Source organism: Prionailurus bengalensis, chromosome B1 (assembly GCF_016509475.1).
Source record: "Prionailurus bengalensis isolate Pbe53 chromosome B1, Fcat_Pben_1.1_paternal_pri, whole genome shotgun sequence".
NCBI classification, from domain to species: domain Eukaryota; kingdom Metazoa; phylum Chordata; class Mammalia; order Carnivora; family Felidae; genus Prionailurus; species Prionailurus bengalensis.
Genome location: NC_057344.1, coordinates 85,600,345 through 85,624,318, shown reverse-complemented (window position 1 = coordinate 85,624,318; position 23,974 = coordinate 85,600,345). Strand labels below are relative to the sequence as shown.

The 23,974-nt window shown below is 38.4% G+C and overlaps 1 protein-coding gene across 1 annotated transcript in view; it reads right to left on the bottom strand.

Annotated features, from left to right (window-relative positions):
* The window catches only part of RNF150 (ring finger protein 150), a 259,844-nt gene that overhangs the window by 65,030 nt on the left and 170,840 nt on the right, over window positions 1-23,974 (bottom strand). Inside the window, exons 3-4 of the mRNA XM_043568282.1 lie at window positions 16,469-16,540; window positions 14,208-14,290 (exon numbers count right to left, since the gene is read on the bottom strand). Of these exons, the coding sequence (XP_043424217.1) occupies window positions 14,208-14,290; window positions 16,469-16,540 (155 nt within the window). The remainder of the gene's footprint in view (window positions 1-14,207; window positions 14,291-16,468; window positions 16,541-23,974) is intronic.

Here is a 23,974-nt window from a genome sequence, read left to right as displayed (position 1 = left end):
TCTGAGGAAAAAGTAGGAAAATCATACGGAAAAGTAGGAAAATCAGACATGCATCCTATTGGTGAGGTATTTTTCTTTTTTTTTACATTTTACTTATTTTTGAGAGAGAGAAAGGGAGAGAGGGAGAGAGGGAGAGGGGGAGAGAGGGAGAGAGGGAGAGAGAGAGAGAGAGAGAGAGAGCACACGCAAGTGGGGGAGAGGCAGAGAGAGAGGGAGACGCAGAATCCGAAGCAGGCTCCAGGCTCTGAGCTGTCAGCACAGAGCCCGATGTGGGGCTCGAACTCACAAACCACAAGATCATGATCTGAGCCGAAGTCGGACACTTAACTGACTGAGCCACCCAGGCGCCCCGTGAGGTGTTGTAAACAAAGAATTGACAGGCTGATTGGAAGATGCACAGTCCATACTGTGTAGAGGTTAAAAGCATAGGCTGGGGCGTAAAGCATGTTTCATTTTTAATCTTCGCCAACAGTCCTGGGATAACCCTGAACCTCTCTGAGCCTTAGTTTCTTTGTCTGTAAAATGAGGATAATAATAGTACCCATCTGAGGCACTCTTTAATACTATTCATCCATTAGGCTACCTTTGCATCTTTCAAGCACATGGGATGATTATAGGCTCTCCTGTTGGTAGCTGTGGCTATGTGACTAATTCTGGCCAATAAGGTAAAAAAAGAAATAGAAGATTTCACTTCAGGCCGTGTGATTTAATTACTGACTTGTCAAAGTTAACAGTGTTTGAGGTGGCGACTGCTTTGATACCTGACAGCCATGAGCAGACATTCCTTGTTGATGCACAGATAAACACAAAACATGAGAAATCTTTGTTGTGTTAAGCCACGGAGAGTTGGGAGGATTGTTGTTGTTGTTGTTGTTGTTGCTGCAGCAGCAAAACCTAGATCCTGACTAGTAAAATACCTTACCAGGTTGTTGTGAGGATTAAGTATTTGTTTGTAAAGTGCTTGGCTACTAAGTGTTCAGTGGATAATGGTGCCATTAACTATTTTTTTTAAATGTTTATTTATTTTGAGAGAAAGAGAGCTGAGTAGGAGAGAGGCAGAGAGAGAGGGAGGGAGAGAATCCCAAGCAGGCTCTGTGCTATCAGCGCAGAGCCCGATGCGGGGTTCCATCTCACAAACCATGAGATCATGACTGGAGCTGAAATCAAGAGTTGGACGCTTAATTGACTGAGTTACCCAGGTGCCCCAACTATTTTAAGTGATGTTAGTACAACATATAAAGTGATGGATCATAAAGAGATACAAGTAAAAGTATCACAGAATTTGAGGAAGGAAGCAGTTCCTTTGTGAGGAAATTTGGGAGCTACAGGATGGGGAGAACTTTGAAGTGTGGAGACCCAAGGAAAGAATCTAAGGAGAAGGAATTTACATGAGTGAAGACAGCTCTAGTCTCAGGATTTGGATGAGAAACTCAGTTGGGTTGAAAGCTAGACTATTTAAAAAGTAAGAACAGGAAATAAAGCTGGAATGGATGGATCCAAATCAGCATTTTGAAATAATCTGGATGGACCGAGGAGCAAAGAGGTATGAACAATGAGGAAAAAGCCATGGACCTGAGCTAGATGTCCCTCATTCCTTGTGATGATGGGTTTCTCGTCATCAAGTTATTTCCTTCTACTGTCTCAGTTTTCTAATGTCTCCTATACATAAAGTCCTTGCAGTGGTGACAATGTGGGCATGGTGTTGATCAGGCCAGTTAAGCAGACGCCAGCCCCTCCCTACTATAACCCTAACCAACTGGCCTAGAGCCTCACTGTGGGGGTAATTCTGCCATTGGGCTTGGTCTGAAATGTTTTGGCCAATGATGAGAAACTGCATTTCCCTGATTCCCCTCTATTTAGGTTATGCAAACATCATTTAAAACAAAAAAGAAGAGAAAAGGAAAAGGGAAAAAGAGCTATCACAGAGAATCAGCAGTAACCATATTCTGGCTATTGTTTAAAAACAGAATTACTTTGTTTTGGCAAGCTAATATGCTATGCTAGCAGTTTCACCTGATGGAGGGGGGAAAAAAAAAGAATGCAGTGAAATAAATTATTGCTCACCTTACCAGCACCAGCACTGGCTTCCTATGAACAAGGCTGGCTTGTTTTCAGGGACACAAAACTAAACTTGGAATCACTGTGGAGAGAGTAAAATCCTTAAAGCTAGCTTACATTGGATTTGGTTTCTTTGGGATGCTCAGGCATTTGGCCTAGAGTGAGATGGGGGTTTCTGGGGATCACTTTATCAAACCATATTCCAAGAGCTGAGCATTCAACAGAGCATCCTTGCGTGACAGGGGGGTGGGGGTGGGTGGGTAAAGGTGTCAAATGAAGCTTTACAGGGGAAAGAACCAAGCCTGAGAAGTCAGAGAACTTGGCTTTGCTCTGGGCTCTGACCAGCCTCTCTGAGTTAACAGGTTTCTTTCAGTAAAATAAAGGAGCCGTAATGATACCTGCTCTACCTTTATTATAGGTTGTTGTGAGATACAAATTAGACATTATATGTAACAGTAGAGTGCTTTACAATGTTCAAGTATTATAATAAACAGCTACTTAATTTCATCTAGTTGTCTGTACCATCAGGTTTAAATAGCATTAAAGAAAAACCAATAAACTTTAAATACTAAGGAATGGTATAAGATCCTCTGGCTACTACACTCAATTTCTTTTTTAGCTACAATGGAAGAAATTTATCCTTTGGGAATGCAAGTTACAAGGGAATTTCAGACCCTCATTTTATAGGTGTTTCATTTCTTTGGGTTCTGGTAGAGGGAAGCTCTGTGATTAAAACTTGACCCTGGTCTAATTATATCATTTGGCTGGAGCAGGAAAGCTGGTTGGCATTCATCCTGTGTGTCCAGTTGATTAATATAACTGGGGATCAGGACATTTGAAGTCAGAATGCCATATTTAAGAAGGTTATTACAGTTCAAGACTTCTTTCCTAAGGCAGCATTCACTCTGTTGAAAATACAACAGAAAATAACCCACCAGACATCATTTATCAGCACTGCTATTTCCTTTCATGTTTCCTTCCTTTAATCCCTTAGATTAAGTGATAATTTTTGGCAGTGTATACAGATAGACCCAAAAGAATCAAAGAAAAAACTTATTAGAAAACACCATCAACAAACTTGGAATTTAGATTTTAATTTTGACTAATGTACAAAATGAACTACATTTGTTAAAAAGTCCACAATGTAGCTTCTTTGGTATTTAAAACATTTTTTCCCATTATTTTATGTTTATTTTTTTAAGTGTTTTTTTAATGTTTATTTATTGTTGAGACAGACAAGGTGTGAGCTGGGGAGGGGCAGAGTGAGAGGGAGACACAGAATCTGAAGCAGGCTCCAGGCTCTGAGCTGTCAGCACAGAGCCAGACGCAGAGCTTGAACTCACAAACTATGAGATCATGACGCAAGCTGAAGTCGGACGCTCAACTGACTGAGCCACCCAGGCACCCCTATTTTTTTCCATTATTTTAAATGAAGGTATAGATTTAAAAATATATATATATTGGGGCGCCTGGGTGGCGCAGTCGGTTAAGCGGCCGACTTCAGCCAGGTCACGATCTCCCGGTCCGTGAGTTCGAGCCCCGCGTCGGGCTCTGGGCTGATGGCTCAGAGCCTGGAGCCTGTTTCCGATTCTGTGTCTCCCTCTCTCTCTGCCCCTCCCCCATTCATGCTCTGTCTCTCTCTGTCCCAAAAATAAATAAACGTTGGAAAAAAAAAATGAAGTAAAAAAATATATATATTTATTTTTTGAGAGAGAGACAGAGAGAGTGAGCAGGGGAGGGGCAGAGAGAGAGGGAGAGAGAGAATTCCAAGCAGGCTTCACACGGTCAGCACAGAGCCTGATGAGGGGCTCGAACTCACGAACTGTGATATTATTACCTGAGCTGAAACCAAGAATCAGACGCTTAACCAACTGAGCCACCCAGGCACCCCTAAAGGTATAGATCTTAAGCAAGCTTGATGGTTTACTGAGTAGGTATATGTTTATGTACAAACACCCACTGTTTCCATCACCCCATACTTCTCTCCTTACCAGTGAATACCCACTCCTTGCCATGAAGCCACCATTATGACTTCTGTCACCACAGGTTAGCTTTGCCTGTGACTGAATGTCATACAAATGGAATCATAAAGTAGGTATTTATTTTTGCCTGACTTCTTTTGCTTAACATGATATTTTCATATTTATCTATGCTTTGATATATATCAATAGCTTGTTTCTTGTTTCTTCTTATTACTAATATTCCATTGCATGTATGTACCAAATTAATCTATAGATTTTCCTCTTGCTAGTTGTTTTCATTTTTTGCCCATTATGAATAAACACGCTATGACCATTCTTGTACAAGTCGTTCTGTGAACGTACACATTCATTCTCTTGGAGATGTATCCAAGAGTAGAATTGCTAGATTAGAGGGTAGTATGCATTTAACTTTCACAGAAACTGTCAAACACATTTCCAAAGCAACTGTGCCATTTTAAACTCCCACCACACTATCTAACTTGTAATTTGGCAGAGTGTGTAAATTGATATTCCTGAAAAAATGAGTTTTGTAAACAATAGTTTTCATACACAATGGCTAATGAGTGAGATGCTTTATACCTACATAAATTTCAGATAAATTTGAAAAATAATTAATTGGTCAGTTATCTTATTTCTTGGTAGGGAAGCATTAAAGAGATCAGCAACCAGATGAAAATTCATAACTTTTATAATGTGCTTTTTTTGTTAATCAAAAAGGATTATAAAAACAAAATAAAAATAGAGAAAAAGCACTATGTACTAAAAGTATGAAAACAAATATTAAAACTACTTAATATCACATTTTACCAATTCTAGGCCATACCATTTCCTCCCCCGCATTTTAACATCTCTGATATTATGAACCATCTTATAGCCAATGACAATTTACATCAGATATGATTTATGAGTTTAGTTAACAACTTAGTGGACTAAGTATGAAGTACCGTGGTAGGTCACAGTAACATCTCAGAGAAATCAAAGATGTGGGAACTAAAACTAGGCACTGTCTTTATATGTGGCTATCAGATGAGGAAGATGCTTACACCATGGTACTTCATGGTTCCAAAGGTTCGCTAACATAAGCATGCCCACCTCTGCTGGTGGGGAGTAAACTGTTACCACCATTTAGGAAAGCAGTTAGACAAAACTTATCAAGATCCTTCAAAATCACTTTTGACTCCGTAAGTTGACTTCTAAGAATGTATCCTAAGGGACAAATACAGAAATATATAAACAATTAAAATGGTCGTGATTTCATAATGATGAAAACTGAAAGCAATTTATTTGCTGAACAACAGGGGACAATTAAATAAACTCCAACAACGGACTATATTGTGCAACCACTAAAGTATTTTTAAAAAATTTCTAAAGTTATAGAAAAATGCTTATTTATTTATTTATTTATTTTCAGGAGTAGAATTTAGTGATTCATCACTTACATATAATACCCAGTGCTCATCCCAACAAGTACCCTCCTTAATGCCCATCACCCATTTAGCCCATCTCCCACCAATGCTTACTTTTTAATGTCAAATAAGAAAGTAGAAAAAAATTATATTAATGGTCTGGCTCCACAAGGTTTACCAATATACATGCGATGTTTATATATATCCATTAGAAAAATTTAATATACTAATATGAATAATGATTATTTCTGGGTGGTGAGATTATTTTTGTTTACTTTATACTTTTCCCTATTTTCAAAATTTCCCACAATTAGCAATAAAACCTTGAAGTTATTTTTAAAATCACATGTATAAAGAAATAGCTGTGAAAATGATGACTAATAATCTAATTTGCATAACATGGGCATGAAAGAATAAGTCAAACCTCATGAAAATCAGCCAACATTCATCACTCTTTTCACAAATAAGGAACCTGGAAAAAAATCTGTTCCTAATCAAGCGTATATATCGGTCACGGCAGGATAAAGTCAGGATAGACCATTGCTGCCTGTCCAGAAATTACCCCTTTGTTTTCCACTTCATGAATTATAGGACTCATAGTCAGAATCCTGATCACATTACAGAGTTTTATAGGTTTTTTTTTTTTTTTTTTTACTCATAAACAGTTTGGAATTTTCTGTTCACATAGACATTCAGTACACTTGACTCATCTTACAATCAGACTGATCCCTGGGGTTAAAAACCTTAAGGGAACTACTATCTATTTTCAGTGCTTTCGGTAAAACTTGATTATGATTTTTAAAGTTTTCAAATGTTAAAATGATGTTCATTTTTTATAGGAGATTAGAATGATTTCTTCTGTTGTTCATTATGGTCTTGTAGTATCTTGCAGGGAGAGTGAATGAGAGACCCTGTGCCCCCTAAAAAGACAAGTTTATCATGAATATCAGGGCTGAACTGTGGTATTTCTCTGGGTTGTCATCCAAGATCTGGACTTCACATCAGAGTTTCAGGAGAAGCAGGGAAGGCTATGAAATGCCCAGGTGGATCTGGTTGGAAGCATCCAATGAAAACAAGGATATTCTCTGAGACATAGTGAACAGTTTCCCATTGGATGAAAGCCACTGTTTGTTTAGCAAGGCACTTTGGTGTAGGCACTGTGCTTACACCTCCATTAGCTCAGTACATCTTATTAATTTGATTTTAAGGAGGCTGGGCCTTGCCAGGCAAGCATTCTGGGAGTCTTAGGATACATGCTTTTTTCAGACAGTTTTACAAATGGATCCCTCTACTGTTAGCCATGTACTTTATTCTAGATGTCTCCCAGAGCTGCTTCCCTGGCAGAAGAAAATGTCACCTGTCCTAGGGCACAGGAGTTAATGGATTATAGTATTTGAGGAGCCAATAATTAGGTCCATGTTACAAATATGTCAGTTACATCAGCTGAGAAACGGAAGCAGCTGGCTGTTGGGTTGGTTAGATGGACAGAGTGGACATATGATCATCTCGTCAGTTGTTGACACATGTAACAGGCCTTTCAAAGAACTCATCAAAACTAGTAAAACAAATGTCAGCTTTGACTTTCCAACTGACCTCAAAAGCCTTTTCCAAATCTCCAGGCCTCACCCTTTTAGGTTCTATCTGCCTCAGATACTGAAATGTCACCAGAAATTCTTTTGTAAGTTAGAGTATCAATTCGCAAATATAAGCTTCATTTGTCCTTCACTATAAATCTGTTCTATACTCTAACAGTAACCACTTATTCTGTTTTTGATTTATAATTTGGCATATTATTGTGCTTAAATCTCCATTTCATCACAAATGCTGTTACTCGTGTTCTGATCTTTGTAAAAATGTAGACTTAAGTTTCAAAAAAAAAAAAAAAGGCAGTATGATAAATTCTATGTCCCCAACTAGTCTCATTCCTAAAATGGATAGAAGAGGAAACGTGGCATATTTTACCACCCAGAATCCAACAATCATCTTTCCAAAATGGAACTTTGCCTAGGTGAGCCAAAGCTGGTCCTCAAGGTGTTTGTTTATTTGTTTTGTGATTAAATCTGTTTCAGTGCTTGAAATCTGTTTCTTCTGTTATGGTTTTTGAGCAACAGTGCTATACCTGCATGATTTTTTCCTATTATTTAGAATCAAAATGCAAAGATATGCACATGTTTTAAATATAAACAATTACAGATGTATCTACCAATCACCAGCTGGTACGGGTGGCCATTTTCAACTGTTGCAAATGCTGTCTCATGCTGGGTTTACTTCCCGAATCTCTCCTGACTCCAGTTAGGGCCCCCAGCATTTCTTACCTTGACTTTGCAATAGTCTCTTAACTGGTCCTCAGACTCCTGGCAGATCCCTCTGAGTTATACTCCACATAGTGCCAGCATGCAATGTAAACAGCAAAAGCTGAAACCAGCAAGCCCCTCAGCCCCTGGCTATAATCCAGATGGGCATTCGGGTCCAATGATCTAGGCCTGCCTGCCTCTCCACCATCACCCCCGACTCCTGCACTATAATCTGTCAATTATAGGTTGCATCAGTTATCTTTGCTTGAGACATTCTTACCTCTTATTAGAAAACTCCTTCAGTAAAGCTTCATGGGCAACAATTAGGCAATTTGAATTCATAACCCCAGAAACAAGGAAATAATCTGAAATACCAACTAAGGTCTACACACATAACTATTTATAACTGTGTTATTTATTATAGCAAAAAATATGTATGTGTGGGGGACAGCTTAAATGTCTAAAAATAGTCAAAAAATGATGACATATGAGACATTATATGTTAATTGAAAATGATGTTGATAAAGTTTAACAAACATGGAAAGTGTTTATCCTAGAAACGACTTAAGGTGACTTAGGAGATGAAGATATTCAAAAAGGTGTCGTAAATGAAAAAGAAGAAATTAAAACAAGAATGGAGACATAAAACGATCAAGGATAAAGCTAAAAAATCCCTTTTGGCTAGGGGTGGGCCACAATTTTGGCTCTTGGCCTTCTACCGACAAACAGAAAAAAATCTGGATGGTATCATAATTCATTACCCACAATATAAAAACATTCCTTTGCTTGGAAGAAGTGTGGTTATTCTGTACATGAGCTGTTCTGGCAAAGCCCCATGAAGAAGTCATAGAATAAAATCCTAACAAGAGACACAACGGCAAGTTTCTGAAGATTGCTTTTTACAGCAACCAATCCCTGATAAAAATGCTGGCAATTGCACCAGCCAACTCCATTCTCCCTGAGGAGCTAATATGTGTAATAGGGCAGGATTTCTGGTTTTCTGGATTTCTGTGAACCTACCTTATTACAGATGTATATTCAAAGAAACAAGAGGACTGACTTATATTTCAATAAATCTTCCCAAAGAGTAGCCTTTTTTAAAAATCACACTTTGGATACATTTAATGAGTTTAAAGTTGTACTTGCTAAAAAAGTACCTGGAGTCCAGCTAATCTAGCTGGATAATTAAAAATAGACTTATCAGAATGAATAATTAAGGGGCAGGAGTTGAAGCAGGAAGATTAGTGAGAAAGCTACTACAGAAAGCCAGGAAAGAATGGATGGTGGTAATGATGTTAGTAATGGTAACAGGAGCACTTATAGTCCTAACCATAATAAGAGTAACATCATATTAGTATTATAATAATAGTAACAAGAATAATAATAGCAACAATGATAATAATTATCATTCTTTGTTAGGTTTTAAATTGAATATGTAAAAATTGATTATTAGTTAGCCAACTTTAAGTTAAATTGGATGCTTACATCAAAATCTAGGTTTCTTCACTGACATTTTCTTTATAATAAAGGTCAAGGCTAAATTAAAAATACAACACACACACACACACACACACACACACACACACACACACAAAACCCTCCAGACTAGGGGAATGGGGAGTTAACATTTAATGGTTACAGAGTTTTAGTTTGAGAAAATGAAGTTTTGGAAAAGGGCAGTAGTGGTGATCATACAACAGTGTGAATGTACTTAATGCCACTGAATTATAAACTTAAAACATGGTTAAAAAGGTCAATTTTATGTTATATATCTTTTATCCCCCCAACCCTTTCCAGAATTATCTGATCTAACAGGTAACCCTGCTCAGGACAAAAATGAGCTCCTGTTGTGAAGAACCAGGAGCCTGGACAAGCCCTGGACCCACAGGCCACTCACTGACCTTGACTCAGGGGGTGCTCAGAGCAGCCCTGCCTGCTGCTCTCCTTCAAACACTGGAAGCTGGCTTGAAGCTTCAACACTAAACAGTATAAGCGCAACGCTTCCCAACCAGAACTATTTTGGGATAGGTGCTTTCCTTATCCAACCACTAACCCCTGCTCTAAAATACCAAAATCAAAGACCTCAGTAAGAGCACAGGTAGTAGTGACTGCCTCCTACAGTGTCCTCCAGGAAACACTGTTTACAAAATGTGACTATATGAGGGAATTTGTTACATGGGAACTCTGTTTATGAGCAAGGTAAAAGTGGGGGCATATCTACCAAAGATTATAATTTAGTTTGAGAGGATGTTATCTGTAATCCAACTGTCATGACAGGGAGCCAGTAGGGCATGCTGCTTCCACGGGTCACTTCTGCATAACCCAACGATATCATCTGTATGTGAAAAACTGCTTTTGTCTGTTTTCTTTAAGTGGGGTGGGATGGTGAGACGTGAAGAGCTCATCAACAGGTTATTAAGAAACAAGCTAACCGGAGCCAGGACACCTTCCTGTTAACCTCAGTAGAATATTCTGACTGGCCTGTGAAAACATCTGGACTCTTGAGGAGCAGGTTCTAAATAAGCACCAACATGCCAGGGGCTTTGGTTGGTTTATTTAATTTAGAGTTTGATCAGCTTCTGCCTACAGAGTCAGAGGCCAAAGGAAAGTCAAAATGAGCCACTAATAATCTAGAACCATTTCTAACATATTCTTAGAATATTAAGTGAAAAGAGGATAATAAACGATGTTGACAGTAGTGTCTCAAACTTGAAAAAATAGGCATGGCAAATCAAAGCAAGGAAATATACACAAATATTAGCAGTTGTTATCTGCTAACGCTGAGGGAGTCAGATAATTAAGTATTTATCCAGTATACCAATCTTCTATAATGAAGATGTAATAGACAAAGTGTTAGTGTGAAAATGTACTTTTTTTGTGGAGCCTTTCTTGTGCCTAGCTTTGCTTCCTCCAACTTTTTAAAATGCATCTTGCTTTGGTTGTTGTACGCATCGCTCTGAATTGTGATTGCTTATTTAAACTCACATCTCTCTCTTCCACACTAGACTGATTTCCTTTAGGGCAGAGATCATGCCAGAGTTTTCAACTCTGGTACTTCACACCATGCCTGGCACACGGCTGCCACAAAATAAATGTCTATTGTTTCAAATGAAGCATTCAGGCCCTTTAAAATTGTTCCTACAACATACAAGAGTTCCCAAAGTCAAAGGAAAAGACAGTAGCAGACACTAATACCCTCCTAAATTAATGATAATGCTGTAGGGATCCATCAGAGAAAGGAAATAATTCTACAGGCACCTAGGGAAAGGATGCATATATTCCTTTCTTTCTTTCGTTCTTCTTCTTTTTTTTTTAATGGCAGACTTTCGCCCTGCCCAAGGAGGTCAGATTCTTTTTGAGCCGGAGTGTTTGAAACTGGGTAGCTAAATAGACTGAAATGGTTAACTACTGAAGAAAAGGAACACCGTAGGATAAAAGCCACGGGAAGAATCTGAGAACCCAACTTATTCTCTGGACAAGAGAAGACAATAACATTTCAATTCAGTGCTTCAATAAAATATCTTCTGTAGCTAAAAATCATAATCACAAGTACAAATCTGACTCACCAAAACCAGCCCTAAAGTAAACTGTAATGTAGATTTCGGCATATAGATGCTGTAAGCAAAATCAAAGTTCTTTGGAAAACATCCTAGTGGTGTATTAGGATCAAACCCAAACCACAAAAGTTGGCCCTGTCTGACCCTGAGGTGCTTTGTGTGCTGCTGTGGATGTGCATGCCTGTCTGGCCCCACAGGGAGCCTCGTCTGTGCATGTGCTGGAGAAGGCCCCTGGGGGAAAATGGTAAGTGCATATGTGCATGACTTAACTTCAGTAATCGCCGTGACTACAAATAAGGAAGGGAGATCATTTATTAATTCATCCTAATTTGTGCAAGGGTTTCCAAAAGACACAAGCAAGAGAATGACTGAAAAAATCATGGTACAAGAATATCCTGGAGTGATTTGGAAAGATACCCTAAGTGACCCCAATAGAGAAGTGATGTACCTGGTGTGTCAGAAGTTAGGAGGCTGCAGAAAAGAGTATAAAAGAAGAAAGACAAAATCTAGATTTTTTTTTTTGAAACTGTTTATACTCCGAGGGGATGCAAAAAATTCTGTGGGTGAGTCAGCCTGGAAATAATGAGAAAGAGAGTCTATAAAGTTCATAGGAGCTAGGGCTTAATCATACCCCAGAGGAAATTATGTAGCAAAAAGCAAATGCCAGTGCATTTGTTTGATAACATCCATTAGCGCAGACTGTCTGGCAGAAACAAGCAACAGGCATCAAAATATCTCGACTTTAAAGTCAGCACGGAAAAAATGGATGAGCTCTTCAAAGAGTAAATACATATGGCTCATCTAAGATCAAACGATAAGGAACTCTAACCTGTACTTGGTAATTCTCAATGTTATTTTGTTATTTAAAGCAGGGCCCACAATAAGGAAATAAAAGCAGATGGACAATAAGAAGCTTGAAGCAGAAAGAATCAAGGAATGAGCTGAGAACCAAATAATAATGTAAAAATGAAGAGTTTCAGGCCAAACTGAACTGGCCTAGGGCAAGGGCTAGTATAAATATAATTGAAGTTCCTAAAGTTTTATTTTTTTTTTGTAAATATTAAAATGCTATTTCCTTGGTTAGTATTTCCAAAAATTATACTGTAGGAGATAGATCTGGAATAGTACATGATGACAATCTAAACACTGCTAAAGCAATGTAATTTTTCATAATTAAGAACTGAAATCAGCCAATGTTCCACAACAGGCGCATGGCAAATTGAATTGTGGTACATCTATGGCTTGGATATTATGCAGCTTCTAGTTAATTCTATGCAGTAACATGGAATATACATGACAGAGCTCTAGATGAAGAAGTCACTTCATACAATATGGATTACAGAGCTAAAGTAATGCTATATATAGTTTTTAAAACAGATTTTCTTAATTACATTTATATTCTCAAGAAAAAGTTTCAATTCAACTTAAATTTGCTTTGATGTTTTTTTTAGTAGCACCCCCATAGAGCTCTAAACATACGCCAAGCAGAAGCAAAGCACGTTCCTCGCTTCTATGAGGCTTTATGAAACCCTTAGTAAAATATTGTAGACATAAAAAAATGCTACCTCTGGAGCAGCATCTCTGTAGCTCACACACCGCCTGCCATTCTTTGCCAGTGTTTCTAGAAGTCACCAAGTAAATACCAAGTGTAATGTCTGAAGAGAGAATTGATACATTCCCTCATAGGAAGACCCAACGAGCCTTCATGTGTCCCAGTTTATGATTTTGCCGTAGAGACAGTCAAGCATCTATAAACTAGGGAAAGTGAATCCCCAGGGAAGGCTTTGGCTAGGGCTAGCACAGTGCACTTTTCTCCAGGCCCTTTCCTGATGATCAATGTGCCTAAAAGCATTTCAGAAGAGATCCTTTCTCCTTGGGAGTTTCTGCATTTATTTGCATACCCTGTCCTTTTTTTTGACACTTCTTTGTCATTTGGGGATTATTAAACTAATTCCTTTACAGGCATATTTTATTTCTTTTGTATTTCTAAAAAACAGTTCTTAAAGGTGCCCTGATTTATATCTTTGTGTATTTTATCTACTTTATTTACTTAAATACTCTTAAGAATTTTTAAAGCTAATCTTTCTAAGTGAAGAACCTTTCTTCAAGGGATAATTTTTTTATGTCTAGGATACTTCACAGATGCAACAACAACACTAAAAAAGCTGTTTAATTATAGGAAGACAGCTTTTATGCAGTCTTGAAGTATTTGATTTCATTGAAGTATTTAAACTTAATTTTAGCCATATAAAAAATTCAAATACCTTAACAGTGAATTTCAATTAGGGAGAAGGATTAGGGTTATACAAGAAATCACTTGGGGAGTTCTTGCGACTAGACCTGTTGGCATTTCCAAATTCTAGGAGTTTCGGAGTGACTGTCACATTCCCTTCCTGCCGGTAAAACAAACAAAACAAACAAACAAACAAAAAATAAAAAAAAAACAAAAACAAGGGAAATGGAATTTGCCTTTGACTTCCCAGGTACTCCTGACCATATTCTGGCTGTTGATCCCTTCATGAGTATTCACAGCATACTTTTAAGAGTTCATTAATTATATTAAAACTGCACTTGTGAAAGTGGGAACTGATTCTAAATACCACAGTTTTGTTGTTACAGAAAGCTCTTACTTGGAGCCATATCATCAAATTGTGTATCATGAGGTTCTAATGAATAGCAGTACTCATCCTTTGGTGCAAGGAAGATCAGAAAAATATTTCACAAGAAAGAATGTTTTCAAGGGGAACGGTCACACAAAAAGAACAAGGTTTTTGATTGTTTGATACTTAAACCCGGAAATGGTTGCGCAGACTGACCTTGCTGGGCCAGGCCATGCAGGTCTGAGCCAGGGAGGTCAGCAGGCACTCGGCATGCACACCCCATTCAAAAGCAGGCAGCCCAGTGACTCACCGGCAGGGCAAGATCCGTACAACGTCGTTGGGCTTGTACCCTTCAATGCAAACTGCACAGTTATCAAAATCGGGCTCTGTTTCCTGTAACAGAGAAAATACAGATGAGCCTACTTGTGTAGCTTCAGCTCTTGGGGAAATATCCAAACAAGCATGGAGAGCATGCTTGGAGCAAGGCTTTCAATGGCCCAGCTGCCATTTTTTTAATCAAAAATTGCTCAGTTTCCATTCCTTCCAACCTCCACTTTTTGTTTCTGGGTTCCACTGCAAGCACTTTTGTAAGGGAACGGTTTTTTAATGTATCGTTACTAATTATGCTATTTATTATAATTGTGAGAAAGCAATTTTTAAAAATACCATCACTGAGAATGCTATTTATTATAATTAGAGGTGACATCAAAAGCTCAAGGATGAGAAATAGCGTTTAGGGAGAACTGTCTGAACGATATTTCATCTATCACCTCCTTGGGAATCTTATGTACACAACTCCAGAACAATGGATTTAACTTTTTATTCAAGTATATAAATCTCTTTCAATACCCCATTGTATATGACTTATGTGGTGGTCCCTGCTCTTATTCTTCTGTTTGAGGGGAAAAAGTAATGAAAAAATATACTTTAAGTTTAGTAATGAATTAAATGAATTTCATCTTATCAAGCTCAATAGCATTTTTATATAGTTGAAAAACAGCAGCATGTAGTGAGACAAATCAATTATTCAGACTAAAGACAATACATGTAAGAGTTGAGAATCCCTTACAATGGCCCAAGGAGCCCCAAATACATGTACTGCAATCTGCTGCTCTATAATTTCTTCTGGGGAGAAGAGAGACCTTTGGAAGTCTGTGGGCCTGGACTATACTGTTTTATTGTTCTTCCTCAAGATATGCTTCTGCATTTGATATGGTCATTGCAGCAGTATTTACAATAGCCAAGACATAGAAGCAACCCAAGTGTCCATTTATAGATGACTGGATAATGAAGATGTGGTGTGTATATATGTGTACACACACACACACACACACACACACACACACAATGGAATATTACTCAGTTATAAAAAGAATGAAATCTTGCCATTTGTGATTGCATGGATGGATCTAGAGAATATAATGCTAAGTGAAATAAGTCTGTCAGAGAAAGACAAACACCATATGATTTTACTCATAGGCGGAATCTAAGAAACAAATGAACAAAGAAAAAAAAAAAGGAAACAAAACAACCAACAAAACCCAAATTCTTAAATACAGAGAACCAACTGGTAGTTGCCAGAGGGGAAGTGGGTGAGGGGACAGGTAAAACAAATAAGGGTGATTAGAAGTACACTTATCTTTTTTTTAAAAAATTTTTTGATGTTTATTTTTGAAGGAGAGACAGAGCGTGAGTGGGGGAGAGGCAGAGAGAGAGGGAGACACAGAATCTGAAGCAGGCTCCAGGCTCTGAGCTGTCAGCACAGAGCCTGACATGGGGCTCAAACCCGTAAACCATGAGATCATGACCTGAGCCGAAGTCGGAGGCTCAACGAACTGAGCTGCCCAGGCACCCAGGAGTACACTTATCTTGATGAGCACTGAGAAATGTATAGAATTGTTGGGTCATTAGGTCATACACCTGAAACTACTGTATAACACTGTAGGTTAATTATAGTGAATTTAAAAAAGATATGCTTTTGCTCTTGGCCTTATGTCATCATTCTACAGCTAGGGAGGCTGCTGAATGACTTTGGGGTTCTAGATGCTAGATTCAGAGGGACTGAATATCAGTGGAGGACATCACTCATCATATAACACTGTCTTCTTTGCAAGGATTTATGGACAAATATTCTCAAGTTGGAACACCAGGGACAACCATTTGGTTTTTACCTTGTGGGACACCACAATAAGGTAATTAGATATTGCTTGAATATGTTTTCCGTCTTTGCCTTGGCTCCTGGAAAGCCCCAACCTAAACTTGGGATCCATTTCTGTTACACAGTTCAGGTAATATATTTGTGTACAAATTGCATCCTACCTCCACCTATTTTTCCTATACTTACTTGATTTCAATTTCTTATATATTCTGTCCAACGACTTTGTTGTTCTATTGCCTGTGTCTTATTGTTTTGAATTATGTTAATAAAGATGGGTATAATAACAGACTTACAGGAGAGCTATTGTCACGTATCCCCTTTTCCCACCCTTCCCTCTCTTCTACCCTGGCTGCCAGAAAAGTCAGGAACTGTTTTAAGATAGCCCCTTACCAAAAAAGAAAAGAGGCTGTTACCTTGTCGCCCTTCTTGATGGTTCTGACCTGGAGCTTGCTGATCGCTTTCTTTGCTGCATCTCCCAGTCGGCGCTGAAAAACCAAAAGCTGCTTGTGAGTAATAAAGATGTGTAATCCTTGACCTTGTTTCTGATGGCATTTAATAAACCAGGCCAGCTATCTCTGAAATCATGCACAAGTGGCATGAGTGCTAATGACAATGGCTAGAAGAGATGGGGTAGTCATATTTGTGCAAAGTGGTTCTAGTAATTGAGGTCTATTAAAGAGCTCTGTCATTGAGAGAAGCTCTTTATGCGCAATGTTAAGCAAGTGACAAATGATATGGGAAAATCCCGCACTACAGGGACTCCAGAGCAGGTTACAGTTGTGCAGACTAGCATACACACACCTAAGTTCAGTAACTTGCCACTCTAGCCATTTAACTTGTACAAGGAGATAGCCATTCTGGAGTAGCTGGAATAAACTTCATCTCCTTTTGCACAATCAGGGTTTATTGTTTGTGTATTTCTTTCAATTTGGAATTCTAAGGAATTTCCTTTGCTTATACAGACCCAGCCTAGATTTATATCTCACCTGTACTATCCTATTCCATCACATTCTTACATGCCAATTTCGCATCCTCTGTGTATGTTTAAGAGTGGGTATGCATATAGGAAAATGCATAAAACATACGTGTTCAGCTTAAATAATTATAAAGCACACACCTGTGTAACCACTGTAACTCATGTCAAATAATATATTATCACTTCTTTTTTCTTTTTTTGATAGGGAAAGTTGCCATCCTAGTGAGCCCTGCAATAATGTAACGATAGACCAATGAGGAAGAAGGGGAGAGAGAGAAGGGGTGGGTGATGAGAGAGTTAAGTATTAATCTGTCAAGCAGATTTGCTTGTGTGCCTGTGAGTTTTCTACATGTAGCAACTCCTTCTTAGGTACTATCCTGTAATAGATGTGTATTTGCAGCAGTGAAACATATTTGAAGGATTATAATAAATAAGACATTAACAAGAATAATCACTTGCTTTCATTAATATTTTTTCCTTTTGAAAATAATACTCAAGCTTCTTTCTTTTCTTTAAAATTGTGAACATATTCTAACAAATAGTTAACATACTCTAGGTACTGCTAAAGCTTCATATGCGATATCACCTTCATTCTTACAATAACCCTATGGGAAAAAATTGTACTTTATAGAAAGAACTGAGACTTACAGAACTTAATTGTTTATATCATAGTCAATGAAAACTCAGTCAGAATTTGAATTAAATTAAGTTTGACTGTAAAGCCAAAGCTAAACTACCACTCTTATTATTCACTAATCACCCAATCAACAGACCAGCCAGTCAGCCCACCAACCAACATCCATCCAATCAGCCAACCAGCTAACCAATCAGCCAGCCTGCCAATCAATGGACATGTGGCCAACCATCCATCCAACCAATATCTGGCAAGCTAGCCAGCCAACCTACCAATCAGCTAGCAGCCAACCAACATCTGGCCAGCCAGCTAATCAGTCAACCAGCCAAGGAACTAACCAGCCAAAATCTATTAAGTGTTTATCAATATGGCACTTCCTCAAGCATACCGCAGCAAATAAGTAAATTAAGTAGAAGACAGGTGTTCTCCTTGTGAATTCATTTTCTCTTTTATATTTTGTCCTTAGTTTCTAAATGATTACCGGCAATTTTAACAGAAAAGTTTGGTTGTTACCTAAAAGGAGACCTACATACACTTGAGATTTATGCAGAAGTCCATGAGTAGCTAGCAAACTAAGGTAGCAGGAAAAACAAGGAAGGTTTATAATGATAAATACCATGGTGGGGGGCACATTGAGTGAAAGGGAAAAACACTGAGATGAAACTAAACAGGATGGAACTCTCTGTCCTTTCTTCTTCCTCTAATGTTTTGATCTACAATCCTTTGATCTTAACTCAGGCTACTTCTTCAGGGAGCTCTTCTTCCATGTCTCCCAAGACAGAAGATCCTTCTCGTCTATACCTTATGGAATCTGTTCCCGCTGCTTCATAACACTGTCATAACATTTGCAATGTGACATTTGTTTGTATAACCTATCCCTGTTACATTTCCCTCAAGAAGGTCCCAGCACCTAGAGTAAAGCTGCCTTTGATAACTGACAATTAGTCCACATGTATTTTGAATTACTTATTTTGTCCCAGGGTTTTGGAAACAATGGTAGTGAAAAGGGGCACCTACTGGCTGAGTTGATAGGACAAGTGACTCTTGATGTTGGGGTTGTGAGTTTGAGTCCCATTATGGGGGTAAGGAATACTTAAAAAAATTAAAAATCTTAAAAAAAATGCTAGTTCAAAAACACATTAATTCCTGCTCTTTCTAGCTTACAATCTAATGGAAACTCCATAAATGTTCGATGAGTGAATTAAAATCTTAAACCAAAAGATTTTTTTTAAAGCATGAAAAACCATCTATGAAATTTAGCCAGTTAACAGGAAAATTAATGGACAAACTATAAGCAATATATGTGGTAAGGTAAGCAAAGCTGTGGTCCTGGCTTTTGCAAAACCAGTCAGTCTCAACCAAGAGTTGCTTTCCACTGGAAAAGAAACCTGGAGCAGGAATTGAAAGGAATTGAGACATGGCTACTAGTTACTAGGAGTAAGTGTAACAAACCTGTAGGATATTACATTTAGAATAAGAAATCTGGACCCAAATAAACAAAGGTTGATTGTTTTTCATTCAAGAGCTCAGATATTTTTGCAATTGTGTTAATGTGTATTACATAATACCTGGCCTCAACAAAATCACATCAACTGTTTTTTATTTTCAAGGGCTAAGCAGAGCAATTAAGTGGCAAGTATTATTTTCAAACAACAGTCACAGATTATACGCAAAGGAACCAGAAATATTTTTTTTCAAAATTTAATTTTATTTAAACAATTCTTTAAAATTTTTTTCTTAAATTGTTGAAATTCAAAACATAATTGAGTACAATTTTTTCATAGTACAAGTCTGCTAATGAAGAGAATGAAATTGCTTTTGGTGTGTTTAAGTGGGGTTCAGAGTCAGCGTTCCTAAGCATCACAATCAGTTGTTGATCTGTAATGAGGTTTTATGTACCATACTGAGTATATTGTTTTCTATACATAATTCTTTAAAAAATTTTTTAATGTTTATTTGTTCTTGAGAGAGAGCGCGCGCACGAGTAGGGGAGAGGCAGAGAAAGAGGGAGGCATAGGATCTGAAGCAGGCTCCAGGCTCCAAGCTGTCAGCACAGAGCCTGACATGGGGCTCGAACCCATGAATCACAAGATCATGATCTGAGCCAAAACTGGCACTTAACCAACTGAGCCACCCAGGTGCCCCTCTATGCATAATCCTGTGTGATGAGATTATAAGGGAAAAATAGTGAAATATAGAGCATAACCCCTATTTTCATGGAATTTATAATCTATTTGTAAAATTATCATTCCAGTGGTAGAGCAACCTTAAATACTTACTTATATATACTTCTATATACTTATTATACTTCTATATACTTATAAGTATACTTATATACTTATAAATACTTAAATATAGTATAATATTACTGTTTCACAAAAGAGATGAAATAGTGCATTACAAGAGCCTAAAATAATTTTTGAGACACTTTATATAGTTCTGAAAAATACCTATAAAAAAGTGAAGCCAGGCATGTCCTTTTATTAGAAAGTCTGTAATGTGGCTTATGCTGACTTATACACACAACATTCATATTTTTTCTGTCTTAACTGTTGCTTATATTCTATTACGTCATTATATAATAGTTACTTCTTTTGACACAACCCAAAAGGAATGTTGTTTTAAAAAGTTTTTATTTTAATCACCCAATGCTTATCACAACATGTGCACTCGTTAATCCCCATCACCTATTTGACCCATCCCTCCACCCACCTCCCCTCTGGTAACCATCAGTTTGTTCTCTATAGTTAAGAGGCTGTTTCTTGCTTTGTCCCTCTCTGTCTCTCCTTTTTTCCCTTTGCTCATTTGTTTCTTAAACTCCACATATGAGTGAAATCATATGGTATTTGTCTTTCTTTGACTGATTTATTTCACTTAGTATAATACTCTCCAGCTCCATCATGTCATTGCAAATTGCAAGATTTCCTTTTACATGGCTGAATAATATTCCATTGTGTATATACACCACATCTTCTTTATCCTCGATGGACACTTGTGCTGCTTCCATATCTTGGCTATTGTAAATAATGCTGCTATAAACATAGTGATGCATGTATCCCTTTGAACTAGTGCTTTTGTATTATTTGGATAAATGTCTAGTAGTGGGATTACTAGATTGTAGGAGAGTTCTATTGTTAACTTTTTGAGGAACCTCCAGACTGTTTTCCACAGTGCCTGCACGAAGTGTGCATTCCCACCAACAGTGCACAAGGGTTCTTTTTTCTCCACATCCTCACCAACATCTGTTGTTTCTTGCCATTCTGACAGATGTGAGGTAACTACCTCATTATAGTTTTGATTTGCACTTCCTGGATGATCAGTGATGATGAGCATCTCTTCATGTGTCTGTTGGCCATCTGCATGTCTTCTGTGAAGAAATGTCTGTTCGTGTCTTCTGCCCAGTTTTTAAAAAATGTTTTTTATTTATTTTGAGAGACAGCATGCATGTGTGTGGGAGAGGAGCAAAGAGAGACAGGGAGAGAGAATCCCAAGCAGGCTCTGTACTGTCAGCATAGAGCCCAATGCAAGGCTTGAGCTCATGGACTGCGAGATCATGACCCAAGCTGAAAACAAGAGCAGGATGCTTAATCCACTGAGCCATCCAGGCACCCCTCTTCTGCCCATTTTTAAATTGGATTATTTGTCTTATAGGTGTTGTGTTTTATAAGTTCTTTATGTATTTTGGATACTAACCCTTTATCAATATATCATTTGCAAACATCTCCCATTCTGTAGGTTGCTTTTTAGTTTCATTGATTATTTCCTTCAATGTGCAAAAGCTTTTTTTGCTTTAATGTAGTTCCAATAGGTTTTGGTTTTTTGTTTCCCTTGCCTCAGGGGACCTATCTAGAAAAAATTTGGCAAGGCTGATGTTACTACCTATGCTCTATTCTAAGATTTTTATGATTTCAGATCTCACATTTAGGTTTTTAATCCATTTTGAATTCTGTATGGTCTGTATGAGTCTTTCCTTTCCACTCAATGAGTCCCTTTTAATATTTCCTTCAGGGCTGGTTTAGTGGTCACAATCTCCTCTAGTTTTTGTTTGGGAAATTGTTTGTCTTTCCTTCTACTCTGAATGACAGCCTTGCTGGGTAGAATATTCCTAGCTGCAAGTTTTTCTCATTCAGCACTTTGAATATATCATGCCACCCATTCCTTTCTGGCTTGGAATGTTTCTGCTGGAAAATACCCTGATAGCCTTATCGGTTTTCCTTTGTATGTAACTGTCTTCTTTTGTCTTGCTTATTTTACTATTTTTTCTTTACCACTATATTTTGCCATTTTAATTACAATATGCCTCAGTGTGGATCTGCCTTTGTTGATTTTGTTGGCATCTCTCTGTGCTTCTTGGACTTGGATATCTGTCTCCTTCCTGGGTTAGGGAAGTTTTCAGGTATTATTTCCTCAAATAAATTCTCTGCCTCCTTTTCTCTCTCTTCTTTTTCTGGTACCCCTATAATATGAATGTTATTATGTTTGATGGAGTCACTGAGTTCTCTAAGTCTATTTTCATTTTGCCTGATTCTTTTTTCTTTTGTTCAGCTTCATTACTTTCTGTAACCCTGTCTTCTAGCCCATTAACTCATTCCTCTGCTTCTCCCAGCCTGCTGTTCATTCCATCAAGGATGTTTCTCATTTTGTTTATTGAGCCCTTTATCTCTGCTAGGTTATTACTTATCTCTGTATTAATTATCTCACTGTTGTCCTCCACTTTTTTCTCAAGTCCCAGTGTCCTTATGATTATTGTTTTAAATTCTCCATTGTGCATATCACTTATGTTAGGAAAGTCAGCTATGTCTCCTATTCTTGAGGGTAATGGCTTTATGAAGAAGAAGTTCTGTGGTGCCCTGCAGTGTTGTGTCCTATTCTGTAGGGCCTGGCACTTACAGGAGTGTCTCCTTTGTGTGCTGTGTGCACTCGGCTGCTGTGTCCTAGCCACTTTATCCTCCAGTCCAGTTGTCTGCAGAGGCTTTCTTTCCCTGTTGTGGGCAGTGTTTGGTATCTGGCCTGAATGGGGCACATTTTAATGATGTGTGCTCTGGCTTGCTTGTGAAAGGAGACCTGTCATCACCGCCACAAAAATGAAGGCCTTGCAAAACTCCCAGTTTAGGAGACATGGTGTGGACCAGGGTTTGGGCCAGTCTTCTGGGGGAAGGGGGCCTGCCGAACTAGGACTGAGACAATTGTAACTGAGAAGAGCAGTTCCACGGGTACACAGTGGGGGTGAGGCTTGGTGTAAGCAAATTAGGCAGCCAGGGTCTATGCTGCATTGCTTTCTGCAGGTGGCCATTATTTATGCTGGGGGACAAGGGAGGGAAATGTTGCCCACCAGTGTTCCTTTGTTCCTGGAGGGGGTCTCTCCTTGAATGTTGCCTCTCTGTGACATGCTCCAAGATGAGCTAATCTCTCTGCTCTGTGCCCCAGGCCCTCCTCAGATCGGTTTCCATGCTGTATGTCCTTAGGCTGTTTGCTCTGCCTTTTCTCCAACAGCAGCCCCAATGTCCTCCAAGCTCTCCCTGAGCCAAGCACGCTGACCTTTAAAACTCCAGGCTTTAAGCCTCACTGGTTGCAAGAACTCATGAAATTCGGGCCTTGTTTTCCAGGCCAATTGCTATGGGGATTTTTTTCCCATGTGTTCCCATATGTTGGTCTGTCCTTCACCTTCTCCTTGACCACGGCTCCCTCCCCACCATGGTGGCCAAAGTCTGTTTGTCCACCAAATCACGTCTCCACACTTCCTACCTTCTTCAATGTGGCCTCTTCTCTATCTTTAGTTGTGAACTTTGTTCTGCCAGTCTTCAGATTGATTTCTGGGGTATTCAGGACAATTAGAGAAGCTATCTATCTAGTTGTATTTGTGGGATGAGGCAAGCGTAGGGTCCTCCTACTCTGCTGCCATCTTCCCCTCCAGTCCTCTAAAACAATTCTTTAGCAAATGAAATATGCCCTTCTTAAAGGTGAGCACACAAGGTAAGTTCAAAGACTACTTTAAATTTTGGCCTGCACTTAATTTTATTTTTGGCTGTATCTGAATAAAGATGAGGTGTCTTTAAAAAACATCCCCTTTTTCTCTTCCAGAAAAAGCCATTCCCATGCCCTTTTAAAAGGAAAATGCAAGCTGCCTTTATTTTTAAAAAAGTGTCTATTCAGGAAATGTAAAGTATGTGGACATTAAGGAATCAGAGATTATGGTTAACAGCAGAGGTAATGGTGAAGGAATTAGACGAATTCCATTTCTGGCATTCTGATGGCTGAGAGCTGATGAGGTTAAAGGAGTTCAGTGGAGGATAAAGTCATTTGGGAGAT